Below are 25,731 nucleotides of genomic sequence, written 5' to 3' on the forward strand. Positions count from 1 at the left end.
AGGGCAGCAAGCCCAGAGCCGGTTGTCTGTGCGCAGGAGGCGCTGCCCTACATCGCGTTTTATAATGATTGCTGCAGCGTTTTTGGTCTTATTGAGACCGTATAGTATTCAAGTTGTTTTGCTATTATTGTTGCTATTGCTGGGAACTATTGCAACAATTCTTTTTTTCTGTTGCTGGCATCGGAGGCTTCGTAACGGGAAACATCCCATAAAATCTGTGCTTTCAGGGCGCTCAAGGAGTCGCGGTGAGTAGAGGCGTCGTCAGCATCTTCAAGCAGTGCGGCTAATCCACCAAACCAAATGCGTGGCATGTCTGCAATATGTTCAAGCATTTTCACACGATTACCTGTTAAATAGGATATAGCCTAAAGTGTATCCTGTGCTATTTTAAGATACTTGACACACTTGAATCGCCATTATTTTCAGCAGATAAACATAGCATTGGCTACAGTTTAGTGTAGATTCACTGCTATGTGCATGGCCTTGAGGATGAAATCATCTATTACTATCAGTGTCCAAATATATATTTTCCACTTTATTCACAGTCTTAATTTGTCTAATGGTAGTCTATGATGTCATTGCGATAGCCTAAATGTAGCCATGTGCTTATGTGATGTGTTTTTGAAAGTATCCGAGTGAGTTAAACATATTTTTCATTTGTCCTAGAAGCTGGTCTCCGGACGCATCATTTTAGATCAGAGGTAATCATTCGTTTTTACTTCGGTCAAGGTCAGTAAGTAGCCAATGTTTTCTTTCAAATACAAGATTGTGAAGGAAGTACAACTATATGCTGCTCTGTGTCACTTTTATTATACTTTACCTTATACTTTTGGGAGTTGTGTTGGTGCGCTATTGTTAGGACTCTGTGTTATGCGCATTGCGCATGTGTGATCAATAAATAATGTGAATGATTCTGCACTTTATGCAGCTTGACTATTCTGGAAAAAAATCCAGATTTTAATGAAAAATTCAAAATATGCCGACATAGGCGATTACAAATTGAACATTAAAAACCACTTAATTACACAATTAACTTATTAGGTTTATAGCAATCCAAAACCCCAGTTACATTTACATTTACATTTACATTTTAGTCATTTAGCAGACGCAGTTCCATCCATTAATGACAATATTTGTCAGTGTGATCCATAATAATACATTGATCATCCAACTAGTTAAATGTCTCAAGCATATTAAACAATTTCGGCATATTTTTCTCTCTCCTGTTTGGACATGATGTGCCATGTTTTTACAGGGTTTCAGGCACAGTCCGCGCCATGCCAGGAGGGCACGCGCTCGAGTGGCAGAGGAAAAGCCTCTTGTCGAAATTCCCCAGAGTGATCATCAGAGTGACTCGTCCACAAATGTGAGGAAACGAAAAGTGAAGAAAAGAGTCCTTCCAGACTTCTATCACTCAGTACAAGTCACCCCAACACGCAAACCCGTAGGTATATTCTTGCGTAATTATAGCCTAATGCCAGTCATTGTTATTTAGGGATTCCCATTATAAATTAAATCTGCCTTGGCCAATTATCAGTAGGCCGATTTATTTTTTATTTTTCAATTGACAAATATATGCTACAGCGATGATATGTGTCCTTAAATTATTAAAGTAACCAACATAAAATGCGCGCGTAATCCCTATTAACATCGACGCAATTATTGGATGTTTTTTACGCAACAGTTAGCCTTCAATAGTTTGACCTTCCGTACCACATCCTGGCGATGGTATTTGAAGTTGAAGCCTTGAAAGTTCAGCAATTTCTTGATATTGCTCATGTTGTCATTTTGCATGTTGATACACGCACAAAGCAAACATTTGACCTAGTACAATGCCATAATAATAACGCAACCAAATTATTGTCGATATTTTAGATTAACAATCATCTCCATTGTAGGCTACAATCCTTAAGCCTCACCATATGCCAAACTCTACTGGGGCGAAAAGCAGGATGTAGACAAAATGTTGGTACATGTGTGCTTTTGGGTGTGTCTACATTTTCTTCGTTTATTCTGGATGAATCTTGCTCGGTATGGACTTTCAAGTTACAACTGAGATGCATGACTCAAGTTACAACTGAAATGCATGACTTTAAGATGTCTAGACCTCTTTGTGTTATGATTACATTGTTTCAAATGGCCAATATTCATTACAATTACCTCTAGAATTTAAAATAGTATAGGCCTATAATAGATTAACAATGTCAATTTGAATGTTACTTGTCCCAAATGTATAATGTTTGGTTTCTGTAAACATGAACATTTACTGATGGATCCTTTTCTCTTGTACCCTCAAGTTCTCAAGAAATATCTTGATTCTTCATTTATTATGGATGGTAGCAATAGCCTACCATGTACGGTTTAAAAAATAATCATTCTAAATTGCTTTGGGACTTTTTAAATTCACAGGCAAGAAAATATGAAGCAAATATTAGGCTAACTAACATAAAATCTATTTAGAATGCATTATATAATGCTGGATGCTGTGGCCTTGTAGCAGGAAGTATTACCAATATTCATTGCTGTTGACTTGTAGCCTAACGGAGAAAGAAGTAAATTGAGTAAGATTCTGTTTGCTGGTGACTGTCTACCCAAACTCCTTGCTCCGGCCAAACACTACACCACGCCCACGGACGTTCGATTCTTCTCTGCAATGTAGCAAATGATAGATAGATAGATAGATAGATAGATAGATAGATAGATAGATAGATAGATAGATAGATAGATAGATAGATAGATAGATAGATAGATAGATAGATAGATAGATAGATAGATAGATAGATAGATAGATAGATAGATAGATAGATAGATAGATAGATAGATAGATAGATAGATAGATAGATAGATAGATAGATAGATAGATAGATAGATATTTAGAAGCGGAATGATTCAGTTTGAGTCGTAAGGCAAAGTATGGGGTGGGCGACCCTGGCAATTAAAACAAGTGTTTCGTTTATGCTTTGTTTGAGGTGGTAGGGGTTTCTCTTGTCACTTTCAAGCTATGATCACAATAAAGATAATGTAGGCCTTCAGAGTCGGACCTCTTGTCATCAGGCAGAGTATGTACTTTTGTAATTTGAGTGAACTATCCCTTTAAGACGTTCGACCTTAACGAGGTCGCTAGGTGTCGGGTTAGGGTCGATACATTACCCCCTTCCTTCAGGGAAAGTATGTCTGGACGCTTCACTATACAAAGACCCTCATGTGTACACGCCTGGCCTCAAGGGCACCATCCCACTTATGACATCATGTAGCGAATTCAGGGGTATCCCCGACGTGAACCCTGGTCCATCAACTGTTAAGCCAACACATAAACCTTTAAGGGGAAATTTGAAACATGTTCTGCTTCATGTTCATCATATCCAGCCCCACCCCAACATCAACATATGTGAAAATTGCACGTTTCTATGTTTTGTTATAAAAAAAAGATAGAGGAAGATAAATGTTTGCAATGACATCATAAACCAATTAGTAGGCAATACGTAGAAAATGCCTACTCATAATTGGTTAAAATCAAACGATGCACAGTGATGATGTCATTGGAAACACTTACCTTCCTCTATCTTTTTTATAACAAAACACAGTCGGGGTGGTGCTGGAGATTATGAATATGAAGTTGATTTTTTAATTTTATTTCCCTATGACATGCCCAAGGTGTGGCTTAACAATCGCTGGACCAAGGTTCAAATCCTGGTCTGGGCTACCCCTATTGCTTTCTTTTTCCTGCAAGCAGTCTATGGACAATGTATGACAGCAGTCCATGCTTTGTTTTAGTTTACCTGGTAGTGTTTCTGAATGCATTTGTGGCACAAATCTCATATAGCATTTAGCAAGTGTGGCACAAATCGCATTCAAGTGATGGGACTGATATTAGCATTTTTCTCGCATCATGTTCAAATCATCTATAAGTGACTTTGATAAGATTCACAATCCATTTTAGATACGTTCAGATTGTTTGGATAAGATGCGTGAAAAATGCTAACATCGGTCCCATGACTTGAATGGGATTTGTGCCACAAATGCTAAAGCATTAGCATTTAGAAACATTACCAGGGAAATAAAACCAAAGCATGGATTGCTGTCATACCTTCTCGATACACTGTTTACATAGTAAGAAAACCAATATGTTATTTTGTGATATGGGTGAACTATCCCTTTAACGGTTAAGGTGTTGGCTTCACAGTCGCTAGACCACAGTTTGAGTCCTGTTCAGGGCTACTCCCTGAATTCGCTACAGCATGATTTGACCATGGCTCAGTGGTCTAAAACTAGGAAGTGATTTTGGTTCATGAGTTTATTTTACGGTTGCAATTTGGCGTGTATAACAAAGATTTACTATCACTCAAATATAAGGAATTCAAAGACAAAGTTCATGGTTCATTATATTTAGGTCATATCATGCATTGTTTGCACCATTTCAAGCATGATTGCTTTCACCATTGAGCAAGAGCATGCTTTGTTGATACACCCATGGTCAATCAAATGTTGGTGATTGACTGTGATATACCCTGAGTTAATTGTTAAAGGCCCAATGCAGCCGTTTTTATATCAATATCAAATCATTTCTGGGTGACAATTAAGTACTTTACTGTCATACATTTTCATTAGAATGGCAAAAATGTCTCATGCAATAATTTTGATAGGACTGTCTGGGAGTGGTATGAGTGGGGAGGAGGAAACTGAAAACTAGCTGTTATTGGCAGAGAGGTTCGGAACACTCTTTGTTATTGGTCTATTAACCAATTTACTGCATTGTGATGTCACCATGGAAAGCTGTAACACCAATGCAAACCTACTGATTAGAAGGTCCTGTATTTTCAACCAGCAACTATAGTGAAATAACACTGATAAAATGTTTTCTCACTTTTACAGTGTGTGTTTTATAAGTTGTTGTGCAATATGATACAAAACACAGGAGAAACAGAATGTTGACTGCACTGGGCTTTTAATGTCCTACTCTAGTTTAGATGTAAACAGCAAAGCTGTTCTATAATTGTGCAATCGAATTCAACATGTGACTGACTGTATAACCTTTTGCTATTTGAGCAGCCACACCCTGCCTCGATGTGTCATCACACGGTGTGGATAAGTATTAGTTATGTACTTGCTCAGTTACCCTATCTCAGAGCCTAGACACAGAGAGACGGCCTAGACAGACATACAGACAGACAAGAACATCATAAATAACCCAACAGAATGCATACATTTTTATTTGGACTTCATAAAGATTATAAGGACAGTGCTCTAAAATTGCACATTCATTGTCAACTAGCAACATTTCTAATGAATGGCACACAGAGCACATGCGCATCAGGCAGCAAAACAACAACCCGACTGTGCATCACAAAGGATGCTCATGGACCAGTCTCTGGATTTCTGATTGGTTTTGGACGGTAAACATGGAGACTACGCAGTCACCACTAGACACGCATCCACCCAGGATGGCGCTGTAAGACCACGTCATTGGCCACAGCTTGCCAATTGAATAATCAGAAATACAGCGCTTGGCTCCTCCAGTCTCCATCCGCCCTCTTCTGTATCCTAGGATGATAACGCGTTGACATGCTACAGCTCTCGCATCGCATTCTACTCTCCCTGGCCCAATCTGTTCACACTCTCTGGGGACTTGACATCATTTCGGGCTCTCAACCCAAAGGGGAGACAAGCATAATGTAATGAGCAGAGTGCATCGCTAGAAGGGTGTGGTTCTGATTAAAAATAACATAACCTGCCCCGCCGCTGTCTGAGTTTACAGCAAGTGGATAAAGGATTTCGATATAATCAACTGGCACCATGTATACAGCGGTAAGTCTTATTTCTGGCCTGGCGGGGGAGCCAGATACAATTGATTTTCATTCTAGCTGCCTGCTTCTGCTTTAGATTTTTATTGTTGAATCAGAGATCATTGCTAGGTGAGCTGGTGGCTCACACTACGGTGCCTCCCTGGAGCAATGTACATTTACCTTACGCACATCAGTTTAGGCAACCGTAGGAGTAGCGATGGTGAGACTTGTTACATTGTGTCTTTCTGACTGTGCTCATATGTGTGTTGTCATATTTGTTTTACGATGGAGCGAGTAACACATTGATAATTTATTTCTATTGTTTCAACAGAGCTCCGGTTCTGGCAACGCTTCCCTTCACTGTTCCATGTCTTCATCGGCGGATTTCTCGGACGAAGATGATTATAGTCTTAAATCTGGGTCGGTCTCACCGGCACCGGGGGACACGTTACCCTGGAACCTACCAAGACACGAGCGACATAAGCGACAAATTCAGGGAGGATCCGTTTTGGATCCAGCAGAGAGAGCTGTGCTCAGGATTGCAGGTGAGTGCCCATATTTAATTGATTGTCAGGGCCGGCTCTAGCCTTTTGGGGTCTCTAAGCGAGATTTGGTTGCCTCCCCTTCCTCGTGGGCAAAACATTTTAGTGGCCCTCTTCAAAAAAAAGGGATGAAAAAATACTTTTGAAGCGAAATTCCTGCAATTCTACACATTTTGCGTGGAGGTGGAGAGACATTTATGCCATTTTATGTCAAATTTCATGCAATTCTATTAATTTTGCCATGGCGGCAGAGAGAAACAAAATTCAATTTTGCAATCAAAAATTGTTAGCTGACATGGCTAATTGAGTGACTGTCAGTGACTGACATAACAAGTGAAAAATTGCTGATCCACAACCAAATTTAGAACCTGCACCTTGTGTAGTCTACTATTGTAACTCTCAACAGTAAATTGAGACCCTGATTTTTACGGGGGTGGGGGGGCCCTAAGCTACCGCTGGGGCCCTAAGTGATCGTTTATGTGCTGCTGATAATATAACATCAAAGCCTATTGATTTTGCACATCTATCAGATATGGCACATAGCAACTCTGATGTGTAGGCTACAGGCTACAGGTTATATTTATTCTCCATATAAATGGACTATGGGCAATTACAGTATAGACTGAAGCAGCTGCTGGACAGTCCCATATATAAGCAGTCATTAATAAATGCATGTCAAAACCTGTAGGTGAGGTACGTTATTTGCGGTGTTGGAATGCTCATATTAATCCTCTATTCTAATGACCGTCCAATGGCTGTTGAGATTGAGTTCTTTAGGTGAAAGTGCAAGGAGCAATCATCATTGCCTGTGCATAAGGCTGTGCATTAGGCTATTAGAATCGGAATTTGAATATTCATTGTAATCCTTTAATACACAGGCTTATCAGCTGCAGGGCCTTTATGAGTGCAACATTTATGTTGGTCTGATGATGTTTATTTGATTACATAATTTTTTAATTTTTTTTATGTGATAGCAATCATTTGATCAACATCTATGCCATAAACTGGGAATTCCACAGTACTTGAACCATGTGGCATGCTGTAAATGCAGTCTGTGAAACAAATGAGAGTAGGCCTAGTAATGATACATTCCAGGGGCGACCTTGCTAAAGGCATTGTTTTTTTTTGTTTCTTTTTTGCAAAAAGACTGTTCTCAGACCATAATTTCAGTTCAGTGGCCTTGACAGGGCTGTGATAGGCCTATGCACATTTCAATTCAGGAATTAATCGTTAGTCATATGATCAGAACCATAACTATAAAGGCAAGTATTTGGTTGGCAATGGTAATGGGAATATGGGTATGTCTGCAGGGTGTGCCGTCTCGCCCACTTATCACCTTTCCCTACTTGATGACATTCCTCAACAGAATATTTGGCTTTGATAAAAATGGAGCAACAGGAGTCTATCATATCATAATTAAGCCTGATGTGATTATAGACACTGGCTGGAATGCGGTTTTAACCAATCAGCATTCAGGATTAGACCCATCCATTGTATACCATATCATAATCCAGCCTGATATGATCATACGACCAACATTATGTTATTATAAGGCTACATATGCTATTGCCTATCACATGTACAACCTTCAGTGTGTTGCTTGGTATGAAATGCTATTTGATGTTTCTTAAAGGGGCCCTTATTGTTTTGTTCACGATGTGAGTAGTCCTAAAACCCATCATTTTTGTTACCTGAATCTCAGGATCCATGGATTACTTACAAGTTAAAAAATAATTAGGTTAATATAGTTTGGTTGATCTATCCCTTCAATTCACCAGTCCTGAATCTTCCTTATGGCAGGGTGTAGTCATTGTTCAGGTGGATTTGAGTCAATCACCACCTTCCGGAGACACCTGAAACCCCACCTCTTTAAGGAATACCTAGGATAGGATAAAGTAATCCTTCTAACCCCCCCCCCCTTAAAAGATTTAGATGCACTATTGTAAAGTGGTTGTTCCACTGGATATCATAAGGTGAATGCACCAATTTGTAAGTCGCTCTGGATAAGAGCGTCTGCTAAATGACTTAAATGTAAATGTAAATGTAATTTGATTTGATAGGATCCCCATTCGCCGACGCCAATGGCGACAACTCGTCTTACTGGGGTCCGATACATAACGATGAAGACATTACTGACAAAATACTTTACAATTTACATACATTTAGATGCAGCTGACCCTTTCCCAATGATGTCTGATACTGTGAAATACCGTCTGATTTCGTGTCTTTTGTTAATCTTATTCATGTCTGTGACTGTTGTCCATACCAGTCTTGATCACTTCTCCTTAGAAAGCTTTGTCCTATTGATTCTCTGTATTTTATGGAAATAGTCTGGTTGAATAGAGCCTGGACTGTGTTGAAATGCATCATCATCATCATCTGTTCATTCTGGACTGCATTTCCTCTAGAATGAAACCCTTTTAATATTAGGACCTGTGAGGACATCTCCTCTGCCTGCTGTAGCATGTGGGCTACATGCAGACTCATGCAACAGAGATGGAAAAATATATACAATATTCCAGCTCAGTGTATCATATGTATAACACAAATCATTTTTTGATCAGTGACTATGTAGCTATACTTGTCATGGAATGTAAAACATTGTGGACTGTCTTGAAATTACTGGAATGGTATAAGTGCTTATTAATGCTTATTAAACACAGCAGTTCATGATGACTGATTTTGTAATGAACAGTCGCATTAGCCTCCTGGTATTGCTGGAATGTTGGTACAAGGAGGGGAGCCGCGTGCATTACTATTCTCTTGTCCAGCAGCCCTTTCTCCCTCCCAGACTGTCACAGAACACAACCGGGATTCTCATGACACCGGAGAGGCGAGTCGCCTATTGGTTGTTTGATCGACGACGTGGGGGGGGGGGATCCTTGCATGGAACAACAGCGCGGATCACTCCTCAGTCCGGATCGTGTCCCGCAACTAGACTACACATTCTCGTCACAGCGTCTGGTGAATGTCCAGCCTGTAGAGCTCTATGGTGGATCCCCGGTAATGGCTCACTACAACGCGACACCGGCGGGGTATATGCTCGCGGACGAAAAGGAATACCTTCAAGCTTATGAGGATGTCCTCGAAAAATACAAAGGTATGCTATTTACTTTAGCCTATACTGATTGAATATATGCGTTAATTGGTAGGCCTCCAATGATTTGATATTAATAAAATAGCCATGTATGGGAAAATTGCCCCGTGGTAGCCTACAGCCGAATGACAGCCATAAACCAGTGTGTGAGCTTTGCAAGCAATGAGCTTTGATTGCAGCGGGTCGGACAGTTGGACGGACTGAATGGAAACATGAAAGTTTAAGCTATGTACTTGTAGTCTAAAGCCTCGACAGTTGATATTAGAATTATGAAGGTTATGTTTACCACTTGTAAATATCCAAACTGTCTTGCATTTGTGCGACATTGGCCTATAATGATTTAGAATGTTCTTTCTGTTGGAAAATACATTGATTGGGGTGGGGGGGTGGGGGGGGGGGGGGGGCGGGTGTTGCTCAATGTAAAGAAAGATTACTGTCTCAACGTTTTACTGTCACTTTTGTCACATAAAAAAAGCAGTCTCGAAATTACTGTAGGCTATATTTTGGTAGGCCTATTCATTATGGAGATGCTTATTTATTTGAATAAAATATGATGCAGGAGATGTTATTTACTTGTCTTGAACATACTGTATCTATGAAGGATTGAATATTGTTGCGTGGATGACCCCTATTTTGTTATAACTCCAGTCTGACCAATTGAGCAAATTGTAATTGATGTAGGCCTAAACAACGAGAGGATCATGGTCCATCAGCTAAAGATGCAGCAGGCCTATTAACTTACATCAGTCCATCAAGCATTACATTCAGGCTGAGAGGACTTGAGGCCAAGTCAAGTACTGGAACTGCAGAAGACATTACATTTTCAATATCCTGTCTACAGCAAAGCATTCTCTACTAGCTGGATGACATCATCCCACTACCCATAATCTCTGACCAGGCCTATAGTGTGAAACTCGAATAGACTACGTCTCCTACAGTGATTGTTTTTTCCACTTTATATTTTCCATCTCCCCCACATTATCTGCACCATTTGAACGATCAGTGAATGAGTAAAGGTCATCCGTGTGAATGCGTTAGTTGTGTATGTTACTGTGATTCCTTGTTAACCAGTGGTCACTAACAATGCATATTTATTTAGTCTCTCTCTCTCTCTCTCTCTCTCTCTCTCTCTCTCTCTCTCTCTCTCTCTCTCTCTCTCTCTCTCTCTCTCTCTCTCTCTCTCTCAGCTGTTGCTATGACAGCAACAAACAGTCAGCTGTGACCTGGCTTAATGGTCCTTGACTAGAGCCTAATGGAATCATATGATGTAGCATCATTTGGAATGTGTGTCTGACTTTTCTCTCCAGGCGCTAGGTCAGACAATCTGTTTTATGATTGGTGCTCCCTACAACCACCTACATACTTCTACTTCAAATGTTACAAAAAACATTTTGGTTTCTAACAATGACTTCGGTCCACACTTATTATTGTTACCATAATGTTAAGAATTTCAACCACTCTAAACCGATATTCTATTAATATTATGTCTTTACTTTGATTCTTATAAATTCTTCTCTTGAGTGTATACATCGTTACAAATGTTGATCATGTTTAATAATACCGAAATAATCATTTAGTATGTGCACTACTTATCAGTAGTTTATGAAATAAAGTTATTGTAAAGTGTTGCAAGCCCAACAGTGATTTGAGCCGAACATTTGAATACTCCCTGGCTGCAGGTGATCAATGTCATTGTCACCTGCAGCCAGGGAGCTGTGCTGCAGCTTTAAAAGGCAGGCCAATAGCCTTCCAATGCATTGCCAACCACTTTAGTAATATCCCTGTTTGAAATTATCACAAGGCATATCCGTGGACCCCTTTCCTTCAGTCAAATGACCTAGTGGCCTCATGGGTGGAATGTTATTCATATTTTTCACAATTTCATAATTAATAAACATTATTTTCAAAAACCCGCAGAAAATGTGGTGTTTCTATGTCAAACAGTTCTGTTATATTTCAGTTTTCTGGGATGTATATAAAGTGTAATATTGGGAGGCAAACTCAAGATGTAATACATTTCAGCTCTATATCTGACATGGTACAGGTGTCTTCTTTTGTTAAGCCCATAACCACATGTGTTAGGTGTATACTTTTGTTTCAAAGTAGATTAGTTTAAAACTACCAAGAAACACTGTGTGACCCTGATTTAGCCCACTTCAGTAAAACATTAATGATCTGAGTTATTTTTAATGTGACACATAGCTGGAAATCACCTTTTCTGAGGACTCAGTACAAAGTTATAATGGGAACAAGGAGGAAGTTCAATACTGAATCATAATTAATGTTTTGGTAAAATATATTACCTGGTGATGCACCGATATGACAATTCTGGCCGATAACGATATCCGATATTTTCCTTGCCCCCCCCCAAAATAATGATACCGATAACCGATATTTAACATTTTAGCGGCCTTTTAAGCATTCTAGTACAGTTAAATAGTTAACACACACACATGGATACAGCGGTCTAAGGCACTGCATCTCAGTGCAAGAGGCGTCACTACAGTCCCTGGTTCGAATCCAGGCTGTATCACATCCGGCCGTGATTGGAAGTCCCATAGGGCGGCGCACAATTGTCCCAGCATCGTCTGGGTTTGGCCGGGGTAGGCCGTCATTGTAAATAAGAATTTGTTCTTAACTGACTTGCTTTGTTAAATAAAGGTTACACACACCACACTGACCAAAAAGTTATTTTGTTTGCATTTACATATGTTCCCATTACCAGTAAAACATAATCAAAACCTATTTCTTTCACTTCCTGGCTGGGCTGTTTCGTTGTTCATTTGTTCAGTCGTTTCATTCTCAAACAGGATTTCTATGGAACGCCGTCTGGGTCTTTGACGTGTCAAATAACACTACGTGTCAAATAAGCTTGTTGACCAATCAGGACCTGAATATGACTGCACGTCATATAATAATTTAACGCGTTCATAATTTTTTTTACATAGTTATTACACATTGATTACGCTATCACTCGTATTTCATATGTCACAACGATTCATCGATATTTATGCTATGATGCTGGTAATGTTGTCTCGTGCACCTACAGTGCTGGTCATAAAAAAAGCTAGCTAGCTCATGGATGCAAACAATGTTATTCCCCATTTCATTGATCCCAAATCCTTAGGTAAAGCTGTACAGTGCAATATGAATGTCAATACAACACAACAGGCTGACTGGGGGGGGGGTGATTTCATACAGTCACAGTCCCGCGATAAGAGCTACAATGCTAATATTTGCGTAAAATCTTCACAGTTGTGTTCTGTGGGTGTCACTGAGTAGACTGATACCCCATTTTATTGCTTCACATTCCAACCTTGTTTAACATTATCTAGTCTAAATATGGCATGATTCCACCAATTGTAACCTTCTGCATCACTTTCAAAGAGGTACTTTTATTTTGAAGGCAAACTGCATATTCCACTATTGTGCCTAATCCTTATTGTGGCTAGCTTCACAACACATAACCCGGTCTGGTCGAGCGTCACTAGCCAGATGAAGCTAGTTGGCTGCTTATAACGTTAGCTTTGGACAACAGGGTTAAGTAGCTGGCTAGCTATTTATTTTCATGAACTGAAGTTTAATTTCAATAGGTGAACAACAAGTGGCTACCTAGCTAATACTTACTCACAAGGATTCCTAAATCATTGCTAAGAATATTGAAAATGACTGCAGTTTCTACTGGTCATTGTTTACAGGCTGATTGTATTGGTGCTAGCCACAGTAGGTACCAAGCTAAAGCTAGCTAGCTACCCCAGAAGTTGCGGGCGAACAAATAATGCTTAATAACCAAAGCGGTATTATAAACACATAGTTCGTGGCCGGTGTGTGCTTGTTTGCAAACTTTTTTGTTCAGCTTTGACAGTGCTACCGATAGTAGTGGTGGCGCTTGGCTTGCATGTGCGAATTCAGAACACACAATATTCTATAATAGAACTGTGTTAATTGACGTCTCAAATTAATAGCTTATTTAACGCGTTAAATAGTGTTATTGTCAAATATTGTTATTTGACGTGTATCTTTTTTGACACGCAAAGGCCCAAACGGCGTTCTATAGTATGTCGTGAAACTAATAGCAGTGACGCTATTACTGTGTAACTTCGGTAGGGCAACATCTGAAAAATAGCGCACTTGGTAGTGTGTATCGGTGCTCGACTAGTTGCGAAAGCCATCACCCACGACAGAGAATGGTGGATTGTCAAGGGCAATGAATCCCATTATCTTGGCATTAATGGATTTCGCCTTTTGAGTTGTCTCGCTGAAATGTTCTTACTCTTTCAAATGACTGCTCGACTTGTTGACTGCTCGATCCACACAGCAGACATTGTGGGATAAGTTAGGAATGCTGTGTTGCACGTGTAGCGCAAAATTTTACATGGCGTCATTACATCATGTACCTACATTATATAGGTATGTACGTCAGCTTTGACATCGGTTTTGCACATCGGTGTTAAACTAGATATCGGGCCGTTACTGATGTTGGCATTTTTAGTTAATATCGTTCGATTCCGATATGTTCACCAATATATCGTGCATCCCTAACATTAACTGTTCATCAGAGCATTTATCTACCAGACAGCTTGCTAATAATACTTAACGAACCCTGGGGTGTTCCTTCTGAAAAAGTACAACACCCCAAAACATGTTGTTGTAACTTGAACAATGTCATAGTCTCGTCACATTATTTTATTTAAAGGAATGACTGTAGGCTGTAGGGCAGTTCAGTGATGTTGAGAACATTCTCTATAACTGTCTTCATACAGCCTTTGTCTGTTGTTCATCTATAAAGCACAGAGAGCCTCAAGTCTCCCTAAAGCTTATCTCCGTGTGACCATTTGTGCATCAATGAAACACTTATTTAGCTACATCTTATTCAATAATAGTTACCAAACAAAACAAACGGTGAGTAAGCAAAACAAACTAGCAACATATCCTTGGTCGTAGGAACATGAGGAAAATAAACTTTGCTGCAGCATTAGCAGTCAAGTAGTTTTTACCCCAGAAGAGAAGTTGTATCCATAATTAGGATGTTTTAAACCAGGGATGGGAAACTTTGATGGGGGTGGGGGCCACAAAAAATCTAAACTCATCATGAGGGGCCGCAGTGGCTCATGGGTCTGCGTAACCACATCCACATGTTGTCAGAGCTGGCCTTATGGGGACCCTAAGGGACATTTTGTCGGGGGCCACCCCCACCTTGCGAGCAAAACATTTTAGCGGTCCCCCCTCTTGACAGTGGACAGAATAAGGTTTTAGAGTTCATTTCCTGCGATTCTACAAATTTGGCCAAGGGGTGTCACAGGTTTAAAGCATGTTTGCTGCAATTCTATACATTTTGCCATGGGCATAGAGAAGATTTAGCTATTTTTATAACTAATTTCATGCAATTCCACTAATTTCGCCACGGGGCGGAGTGAAAAATGTGCAGGTTTACAGCAAATTTCCTTCGGTTTTTTAATATGATATCTGAGTGAGAGCAACTAACAAAATCAATATGGGCCCCCGGTCTGTAATTCGACCATGATTACTACAAGTTTAGATAGCTGGCTAGACTAATTTACTCATCTAAAACATTTTAGCTGACATGGGCTAATTGAGTGACTGTCAGTGACTGGCATAACAAGAGAAAAACTGCTGATGCACTGGGGGGGTGGGAGGGGGGCACGGCCGCATGTGGCTCACGGGCCGACAGTTGCCCATCCCTGGTTTAAACAAAGGTGGTCCTCGTCCAGAATAACAGTAAAATTATACAATGGAACAATCAACAGCCCAGTTGGGAGGATGGATTTCCACCAGTTCATCTTGCATGTGACACCATCATCTGCCGCTGTCATTAGTACGAATAGACATCTATGTTGAAACACCAGGCGCGGTCAAAGCTGCGTAACATGCAAAATATGTAGATCTACTCAGGTTACTGTGTCATTGTTTAGCTATGAGCAAACAATCAGTCATAGAACTTCAATATATTTTTCTATGGTGTTTGCTGAAATTCATGCACTACGAGCCTGCTGCATGTACTGTAGCTGTGCCATGGACAAAGTCAGCAAATGATTTAGTATCATACAGTTGAAACATTCCTGAAATTGATTGGCAGCACTGTTGGAAAGTACAGAAACAGAAACAGTGACACATCTGTTCTCCAACAAAATGGCTTTTACTGTGGTCCTCAAGTTTCATCCCTCTAAATGGGTATTACTGTTCTCCACTGAAACCATGGAGAAAAAGAACCATAGCTCATTGCAAATGCTGTTACTTCTTGTTTATTGTGCGGACAGTTAGGCTAGAGTAGGCCGATATATCGTGAATACCAGTATACCGGTATGGATTTTTACAATACCGCCTATAGCGATATATTGATACAGTGCTAAATAAAAGATTTACACAAATTGCACTACTTGACTGTCAGTTGTGTCAAAGTTTGGTTGTGTATAAAATTATCAGAATGGAGGAAGCCCATAAAATGACTAATAATTTATTTGTTGCCATCCTCGGGTCATACACTACTCATAAAAAATACTTAGAACTTTTATTATTCAGATGCATAAAATACCATAGAATACCGCCGTACCGTATTTTGGCTATATCGCCCAGCCCTAGACTACAATAATACACAGTAAGGTTTTCATACTGCACCTGTCACATATCACCTGTTACAGTATATGCATCTCACTTAAGTACTGCAAGTGCGGTGTGACACCTCTGATGTGTGGATGTTGCTACATTGCTAGCGATATCAGATACATTGTATTTCACATGCTGAGTATGCTGAGGCGACAGCCTCTGTGTGGAGGGATACATGTTTTGGTTTTAATGATGGTGGTGTTACGCAGTGGCGCTGGGACGTGCCATTGGAAATCAGCTGTTCATATCAACCCTTAACGGTTAACTCAAGAGGAAATGACTCACCAACCTGAAACAATTATTTCTAAAATACACTTGAAAGTAAATAATTTGGGTGTTTGCACATTGGTTATACTCTTCAGATATGCAGTCTAATAGGCATAGATATGCAGTCTACCAGTCATATTTACTATTCAAGTCCTGTAAGACTGTCCGTCCCCATACCTCTATAATTGGGCATTAGAGTTAATAACACTAACAAGGGGTTTCTTTGGGTCGGTACTCCACTAATCCACTGCTGTTTTACCGGAGATAGAAGGATTAGACCGGTTTCTTTCAAAATGTAGAAATCCCATACTTTACAACTGGAAGAAAATACAGCCTCATACACAAAAGGTCTGTAAATTTGAGCTTCGTCTAGATTTCAAGCCATGGTTTCTTGAACATATACAATGGCTGTTGCATAGGACAGTGAGTGAGTGTATGGGATCACAATGTTCTGGTAAAGCCTCTCTAGGTGGGTCTCTCTAGTCCTCCTGGGTAACGATGGGAGCCATTGTGGTCTTTTCAAACAGTTGATCTCCTACCGTTGTTAAGAAACCTGAAGATTTATTGGGAGGCGTGTGCCTCATTTCTCTCTGTTGGGATCGACTGACTGGGTTCTTTCATTCAATTCAAAGATGTTGTGTCAAAACATCAAGCACATTGTCCATTGAATGGCTGTTCTAGAGTTTGGACGGGGGGTTGTAGTGATTGAATGTCTGTGTGTGTGAACAGGAATGCACTTTTTCAGTTTAGCTGCATCATGCACATGGCCAGTCTTTTACTAGTAATTTACTGGTCTTATGTTTTAGAATGTCTAATGAAGTCACATGGTAAATCGCATTAGCCTGAAATAAATGTCCAGTAATGTTATATTTGACTTGTATTTATTTAACCTTTATTTTGACAGGCAATCAATATTGTTTAATTGCATTAGTGTAGTGTTGTTTTGTGGCTGCAGTCAGTATATCCATTACAGTAATGAACTGCTAAGGCAAATTGAATCAAATGCTACCAGCACAGATATCTAGTGGAGTAGGCCTACATCCTATGACTTTGCACTTGGCTTACAGGCTGATTGAGGAGGCTATGCATGAAAACCTGCCATTCTATCCTATACTGTAGAAAGTTAGCAACACAAATATGTAGCATCTCAACCACAGGAGAAGGATAACCTTGTCTTGTCGTCTCCCCTCCCAGGTTCTCTCTCTGACACCATGTACAGTAGCTACGCAGCGAGTGATGTAAAGCCTTTCAGTGACTCAGCAATAACCTCATGCGCTCTCTATTATTGTCACGCTCGTAGAAAAGGTCGGACCAAGGCGCAGCGTGATTTGAGTTCCACATATTTTATTAAAGTGAAACTAAGAAAACAAAAAACATACAACGAACGTGAAGTCGTAGTGCTCAACACACTAACACAAAATAATATCCCACAACCCAGGTGGGAACAATGGAGAACTTAAGTATGATCCCCAATTAGAGACAACGAACATCAGCTGCCTCTAATTGGGAACCATACCAAGAGCACCAACATAGAAATGAAAAGACTAGAACACCCCCTAGTCACACCCTGACCTACAACACCATAGAGAACCAAGGGCTCTCTATGGTCAGGGCGTGACAATTATGGATACCGTGTTGGAGACAGGTTTCTGAAAGAGAATCATGGTGTAGTCATACCAATTTATTAGCACAGTTACTATACTGTGTAACAAGGTCTCATAAACAAAGTGAGTTCTATTCTTAACAAGAAATCTGTCAAGTTGGCACCTCATCCTAACCCAAGCTTTTCCTACCATCAAGAAAAGCCTCACAAGGTCATGCCAGGACACAGAGCTTCCAGTAGGTCTTCAAATATTCCCAGAATGTGGGCCTCAACTCTGCATTGTATAATCTGTTCATCTGTTCAACTTCAGATGTTGTGTTACAGCTTTGACTTTGGTTATATCAAAAAACCTGTTTACATGGTTTGCGGTGTAGCAGCGATGTCAGATTGATCCTGGATCGTTGGAATCTATTTGGCAAGCAATGAAGGTAAATTAAAGCTTCAGAATTTGATGTACAGTGGCAAGAAAAAGTATGTGAACCCATTGGAATTTCCTGGATTTCTGCATAAATTGGTCATAAAATTGCATCTGATCTTCATCTAAGTCACAACAACAGACAAGCACAGACTGCTTAAAATAATAACACACAAGCAATTATACTTTTTCATGTCTTTATTGAACACACCGTGTAAACATTCACAATGCAGGGTGGGAAAAGTATGTGAACCCTTGGATTTAATAACTGGTTGACCCTCCTTTGGCAGCAATAAACTCAACCAAATGTTTTCAACGGTCAGGAGGAATTTTGGACCGTTCATCTTTACAAAACTGTTTCAGTTCAGCAATATTCTTAGGATGTCTGGTGTGAACCACTCTTGAGGTCATGCCACAGCATTTTAAATCGGGTTGAGGTCACGACTCTGACTGGGCCATTCCAGAAGGCGTATTTTGTCCTGTTGAAGCCATTCTGTTGTTGATTATTTCTGTGTTTTGGGTCGTTGCCCTGTTGCATCACCCAACTTCTGTTGAGCTTCAATTGGCAGACAGATAGCCTGACATTCTCCTGCAAAATGTCTTGATAAACTTGGGAATTCATTTTTCCGTCGATGATCGCAAGCTGTCCAGGGCCTAAGGCAGCAAAGCAGCCTAAGGCAGCAAAGCAGCCCCAAGTGTTTTACGTATTGTAGACTCATCAACAGAGATGTTAGCATGTTCCAGAGATTTAAGTAAGTCTTTAGCTGACACTAGGATTCTTCTTAACCTCATTGAGCATTCTGCACTTTGCTCTTGCAGTCATCTTTGCAGGATGGCAATGCCTCTTGTGAATAGCAAACTCACATTTTTTGAGTGTTTTTTATTAGAGGTCGACCGATTATGATTTTTCAACGCCGCTACCGATTATTGGAGGACCAAAAAAAGCTTAATCGTTTAATCGGCCAATATATATTGTGGCATATATTGTGGCATACACACACACACACATATATATATATATATATATATATTTGTAATAATGACAACTACAACAATACTGAATGAACAATGAACACTTATTTTAACTAAATATAATACATAAATAAAATCTTTTTAGTCTCAAATAAATAATGAAACATGCTCAATTTGGTTTAAATAATGCAAAAACACAGTGTTGGAAAAGACAGTAAAAGTGCAATATGTGCGATGTAAAAAAGCTAACATTTAAGTTCCTTGCTCAGAACATGAAAGCTGGTGGCTCAATATTCCCAGTTAAGAAATTTTAGGTTGTAGTTATTATAGGAATTATGACGCGTCTACATTTCTCTCTATACCATTTGTATTTCATATACATTTGAAGTCGGAAGTTTACATACACTTATGTTGGAGTCATTAAAAATTGTTTTTCAACCACTCCACAAATTTCTTGTTAACAAACTATAGTTTTGGCAAGTCGGTTAGGACATCTACTTTGTGCATGACACAAGTCATTTTCCCCCCCAAAATTTACAGACAGATTATTTCACTTCTAATTCACTGTATCACAATTCCAGTGGGTCAGAAGTTTACATACACTAAGTTGACTGTGCCTTTAAACAGCTTGGAAAATTCCAGAAAATGATGTCATGGCTTAGAAGCTTCTGATAGGCCAATTTACATAATTTGAGTCAATTGGAGGCGTACCTGTGGATGTATTTCAAGGTCTACCTTCAAGCTCAGTGCAAACTCTATATCCACAGTAAAACTACTCCTATAACGACATAACCTGAAAGGCCGCTCAGCAAGGATGAAGCCACTGTGTAACGGCTGTCGGGAGAGAGAGTAGACCAAGGCGCAGCGGAGTTAGTGTTCATCATTGAATTTAATAATAGAAAGAACACTATACAAAACAAGAAAACCGACAGCAAACAGTCCTGTCAGGTGCAAAACATAACAGAAACAATTACCCACAAAACCCAAAGGAAAAACATGCTCCTTATGTGTGACTCCCAATCAGCAACAACGAACTTCAGCTGTGCCTGATTGGGAGCCACACATGGCCCAAAACAAAGAAATACAAAAACATAGAAAAAGGAACATAGAACGCCCACCCAATATAACACCCTGGCCTAACCAAAATAAAGAACAAAACCCCTCTCTATGGCCAGGGCGTTACACACTGCTCCAAAACCACCATAAAAAAGCCAGACTACGGTTTGCAACTGCACATGGGGACAAAGATCGTACTTTTTGGAGAAATGTCCTCTGGTCTGATGAAACAAAAATAGAACTGTTTATCCATAATTACCATCGTTATGTTGGGAGGAAAAGGTGGAAGGCTTGCAAGCCGAAGAAACCACCCCAACCGTGAAACACGGGGGTGGCAGCATCATGTTGTGTGGGTGCTTTGCTGCAAGAGGGACTGGTGCACTTCACAAAATAGATGGCATCATGAGGCAGGAAAATTATGTGGATATATTGAAGCAACATCTCAAGACATCAGTCAGGAAGTTAAAGCTTGGTCGCAAATGGGTCTTCCAAATGGACAATGACCCCAAGCATACTTCCAAAGTTGTGGCAAAATGGCTTAAGGACAACAAAGTCAAGGTATTGGAGTGGCCATCACAAAGCCCTGACCTCAATCCTATTGGAAATTGGCAGGCAGAACTGAAAAAGCGTGTGTGAGCAAGGATGCCTACAAACCTGACTCAGTTAAATCAGCTCTGTCAAGAGGAATGGGCCAAAATTCACCCAACTTATTGTGGGAACTTGTGGAAGGCTACCCGGAACGTTTGAGCCAAGTTAAACAATTTAAAGGCAATGCTACCAAATACTAATTGAGTGTATGTAAACTTCTGACCCAGTGGGAATGTGATGAAAGAAATAAAAGCTGAAATAAATCATTCTCTCTACTATTATTCTGACATTTTACATTCTTAAAATAAAGTGGTGATCCTTACTGACCTAAGACAGGGAATTTTTACTAGGATTAAATGTCAGGAATTGTGAAAAACTGAGCTTAAATGTATTTGGCTAAGGTGTATGTAAACTTCCGACTTCAACTGTACCTTTGATTATTGGATGTTCTAAGTGCCAGCCTAATCTCAGGAGTTGATAGGCTTGATGTCATAAACAGAGCTGTGATTCAAGTATTGTTAAGAGCTGCTGGCAAACGCACTAAAGTTTGAATGAATGCTTATGAGCCTGCTGCTGCCTACCACCGCTCAGTCAGACTGCTCTATCAAATATAAAATCAAAGACTTAATTATAATATAATAAACACAGAAATACGAGCCTTTGGTCATTAATATGTTCAAATCTGGAAACTATAATTTCGTTTATACTTTCAGTGAAATATGGAACCGTTCAGTATTTTATCGAACGGGTGGCAACCCTAAGTCTAAATATTGCTGTTCCATTGCACAACCTTCAATGTTATGTCATAATTATGTAAATTCTGGCAAATTAGTTCGCAACGAGCCAGGCGGCCCAAACTGTTGCATATACCCTGACTCTGCGTGCAATGAACGCAAGAGAAGTGACACAATTTCCCTAGTTTAATATTGCCTGCTAACATGAATTTCTTTTAACTAAATATGCAGGTTTAAAAAAATATACTTCTGTGTATTGATTTTAAGAAAGGCATTGATGTTTATGGTTAGGTACATTCGTGCACCGGTTGTGCTTTTTTCGTGAATGCGCTTTTGTTAAATCATTCCCCGTTTGGCGAAGTAGGCTGTGATTCGATGATAAATTAACAGGCACCACATTGATTACATGCAACGCAGGACAAGCTAGTTAACCTAGTAATATCATCAACCATGTGTAGTTAACTAGTGATTATGTGAAGATTATGTGAAGATATATCTACATACTACCTCAATAGGCCCGACCAACCAGTGCTCCCGCACATTGGCTAACCGGGCTATCTGCATTGTGTCCCGCCACCCACCACCCACCAACCCCTCTTTACGCTACTGCTACTCTCTGTTCATCATATTTGCATAGTCACTTTAACCATATCTACGTACATACTACCTCAATCAGCCTGACTAACCGGTGTCTGTATGTAGCCTCGCTACTTTTATAGCCTCGCTACTCTCTACTTTTGTTTTTATTTCTTTACTTACCTATTGTTCACCTAATACGTTTTTTGCACTGTTGGTTAGAGCCTGTAAGTAAGCATTTCACTGTAAGTTCTACACCTGTTGTATTCGGCGCACGTGACAAATACATTTTGATTTGACTTGATTTGAGATTGATTGTTTTTTATAAGATAAGTTTAATGTTAGCTAGCAACTTACCTTGGCTCCTTGCTGCACTCGCGTAACAGGTGGTCAGCCTGCCGCGCAGTTTCCTCGTGGAATGCAATGTAATCGGCCATAATCGGCGTCTAAAAATTCCGATTACCGATTGTTATGAAAACTTGAAATCGGCCCTAATTAATTGGCCATGCCAATTAATAGGTCAACCTCTATTTTTTTATAGGGCAGGGCAGCTCTAACCAACATCTCCAATCTCATCTCATTGATTGGACTCCAGGTTAGCTGACTCCTGACTCCAATTAGCTTTTGGAAAAGTCATTAGCCTAGGGGTTCACATACTTTTTCCAACCTACACTGTGAATGTTTAAATTATGTATTCAATATCACGACTGGACTGCTGATGTGATCGCCCGATGTGGTCTCAACAGGCTATTCTGTTACGATGTCACCGAAGAACCATCTACTAGCCCCGGCCCGCTAGCTTTTCTGAACGCTGTGTCCCCTGCTTGCCTAGCGTTGTAGTGACTATCGAACGGCACCCTGACTCACCTATTGCTGCTCTTTTGACCATATGATCACTCGGCTACACAGCTGCTGCCCCCTGGACTGTTTCAATAACACAGTACCTCCTTTTGTTTACCTGTCGGCCCCAGCCTCGAACTCAGGTCCTGTATGTACCTAACTGACCCGCTCTGCCCATTCATCGCTATGTACCCATTGTTGTCTTAGCTCTCCTGATCAACACCTGTGATTGCTTTATGCCTCACTCTAATGTCAATATGCCTTGTCTACTGCTGGCTTGGCTAGTTCTTACTATTTTATTTCACTGTAGAGCCCTCAGTCCTGCTCAAAATGCCTTAGATAGCTTCTTTGTCCCACCCCACACACATGCGGAGACCTCACCTGGCTTAACTGGTGCCTCCAGAGACGAAACCTCTCATCTTCACTCAACGCCTTGGTTTACCTCCACTGAACTCATATCCTACCATAACCTTGTCTGTACATTATGCCTCGAATCTATTCTACCACGCCCAGAAATCTGCTCCTTTTATTCTCTGTTCCCAACGCACTAGACGACCAGTTCTTATAGCCTTTAGCCGTACCCTTATCCTACTCCTCCTCTTTTCCCCTGGTGATGTGGAGGTTAACCCAGGCCCTGTAGCCCCCAGTGCCTCGAATCTATTCTACCACGCCCAGAAATCTGCTCCTTTTATTCTCTGTTCTTAACGCACTAGACGACCAGTTCTTATAGCTTTTAGCCGTACCCTTATGCTACTCCTCCTCTGCTCTTCTGGTGATGTAGAGGTGAATCCAGGCCCTGCAGTGCCTAGCTCCACCCCTATCCCTCAGGCGCTATTATTTGTTGACTTCTGTAACCATAAAAGCCTTGGTTTCATGCATGTTAACATCAGAAGCCTCCTCCCTAAGTTTGTTTTATTCACTGCTTTAGCACATTCTGCCAACCCTGACATCCTAGCCGTGTCTGAATCCTGGCTTAGGAAGGCCACAAAAAATGCTGAAATTTCCATCCCCATCTACAACATTTTCCGCCAAGATAGAACTGCCAAAGGGGGTGGAGTTGCAATCTACTGCAGAGATAGCCTGCAGAGTTCTGTCATGCTATCCAGGTCTGTGCCCAAACAGTTCGAGCTTCTACTTTTAAAAATCCACCTTTCCAGAAATAAGTCTCTCACTGTTGCTGCTTGTTATAGACCCAGCTCAGCCCCCAGCTATGCCCTGGACACCATATGTGAATTAATTGCCCCCCATTTATCTTCAGAGTTTGTACTGTTAGGTGACCTAAACTGGGATATGCTTAACACCCCAGTCGTCTTACAATCTAAGCTAGATGCTCTCAATCTCACACAAATTATCATGGAACCAGGTACAACCCTAAATCCGTAAACACGAGCACCCTCATAGATATCATCCTGACCAACCTGCCCTTTAAATACACCTCTGCTGTCTTCAACCAGGATCTCAGCGATCACTGCCTCATTGCCTGCATCTGTAATGGGTCCCTGGTCAAATGACCACCCCTCATCACTGTCAAACGCTCCCTAAAACACTTCAGTGAGCAGGCCTTTCTAATCGACCTGGCCCGGGTATCCTGGAAGGATATTGACCTCATTCCGTCAGTAGAGGATGACTGGTTATTCTTTCAAAGTGCTTTCCTCACCATCTTAAATAAGCATGCCCCATTAAAAAAAATTGAACTAAGAATAGATATAGCCCTTGGTTCACTCCAGACCTGACTGCCCTTGACCAGCACAGAAACATCCTGTGGCGTACTGCATTAGCATCGAATAGCCCCCGCGATATGCAACTTTTCAGGGAAGTTAGGAACCAATATACACAAGCAAAGGCTAGCTTTTTCAAACAGAAATTAGCATCCTCTAGCACAAACTCCAAAAAGTTATGAGACACTGTAAAGTCCATGGAGAATAAGAGCACCTCTTCCCAGCTGCCCACTGCACTGAGGCTAGGAAACACTGTCACCACCGATAAATCTACAGTAATTGAGAATTTCAATAAGCATTTCTCTATGGCTGGCCATGCTTTTCACCTGGCTACCCCTACCCCAGTCAACAGCTCTGCACCCCCCACAGCAACTTGCCCAAGCCTCCCCCATTTCTCATTCACCCAAATCCAGATAGCTGATGTTCTGAAAGAGCTGCAAAATCTGGACCCCTCCACATCAACTGGGCTAGACAATCTGGACCCTCTCTTTCTAAAATGATCCGCCACAATTGTTGAAACCCCAATTACTAGCCTATTCAACCTCTCTTTTGTATCGTCTGAGATCCCTAAAGATTGGAAAGCTGCCGCGGTCATCACCCTCTTCAAAGGGGGAGACACTCTAGACCCAAACTGTTACAGACCTCTATCTATCCTACCCTGCCTTTCTAAAGTCTTCAAAAGCCAAGTTAACAAACAGATCTCCGACCATTTCAAATCCCACCGTACCTTCTCCGCTATGCAATCTGGTTTCCGAGCTGGTCATGGGTGCACCTCAGTCACGCTCAAGGTCCTAAACGATATCAAAACCGCCATCAATAAAAGACAATACTGTGCAGCCGTCTTCATCGACCTGGCTAAGGCTTTTGACTCTGTCAATCACCGCATTCTTAAAGGGCAGACTCAACAGCCTTGGTT

At 40.7% G+C, this 25,731-nt stretch overlaps 1 protein-coding gene across 30 annotated transcripts in view; it reads left to right on the forward strand.

Moving 5' to 3' along the window:
• The first annotated feature begins 17 nt into the window (after positions 1-17).
• dst (dystonin) overlaps positions 18-25,731 on the forward strand; it is a 187,008-nt gene continuing 161,294 nt past the window's right edge. For 16 of the 30 annotated variants that reach the window (XM_045710342.1, XM_045710344.1, XM_045710351.1 and 13 more), the window contains exons 1-4: positions 26-245; positions 667-701; positions 1,256-1,444; positions 6,115-6,328. In XM_045710342.1, the coding sequence (XP_045566298.1) occupies positions 65-245; positions 667-701; positions 1,256-1,444; positions 6,115-6,328 (619 nt within the window). In that variant the 5' untranslated portion in view covers positions 26-64. Of the gene's footprint in view, positions 246-666; positions 702-1,255; positions 1,445-5,512; positions 5,806-5,884; positions 6,004-6,114; positions 6,329-9,233; positions 9,426-25,731 lie in introns of those variants that run through there. The other 14 variants (XM_045710352.1, XM_045710350.1, XM_045710353.1 and 11 more) reach the window with 6 other exon arrangements.

This window comes from Salmo salar, chromosome ssa28 (genome assembly GCF_905237065.1).
Source record: "Salmo salar chromosome ssa28, Ssal_v3.1, whole genome shotgun sequence".
NCBI classification, from domain to species: domain Eukaryota; kingdom Metazoa; phylum Chordata; class Actinopteri; order Salmoniformes; family Salmonidae; genus Salmo; species Salmo salar.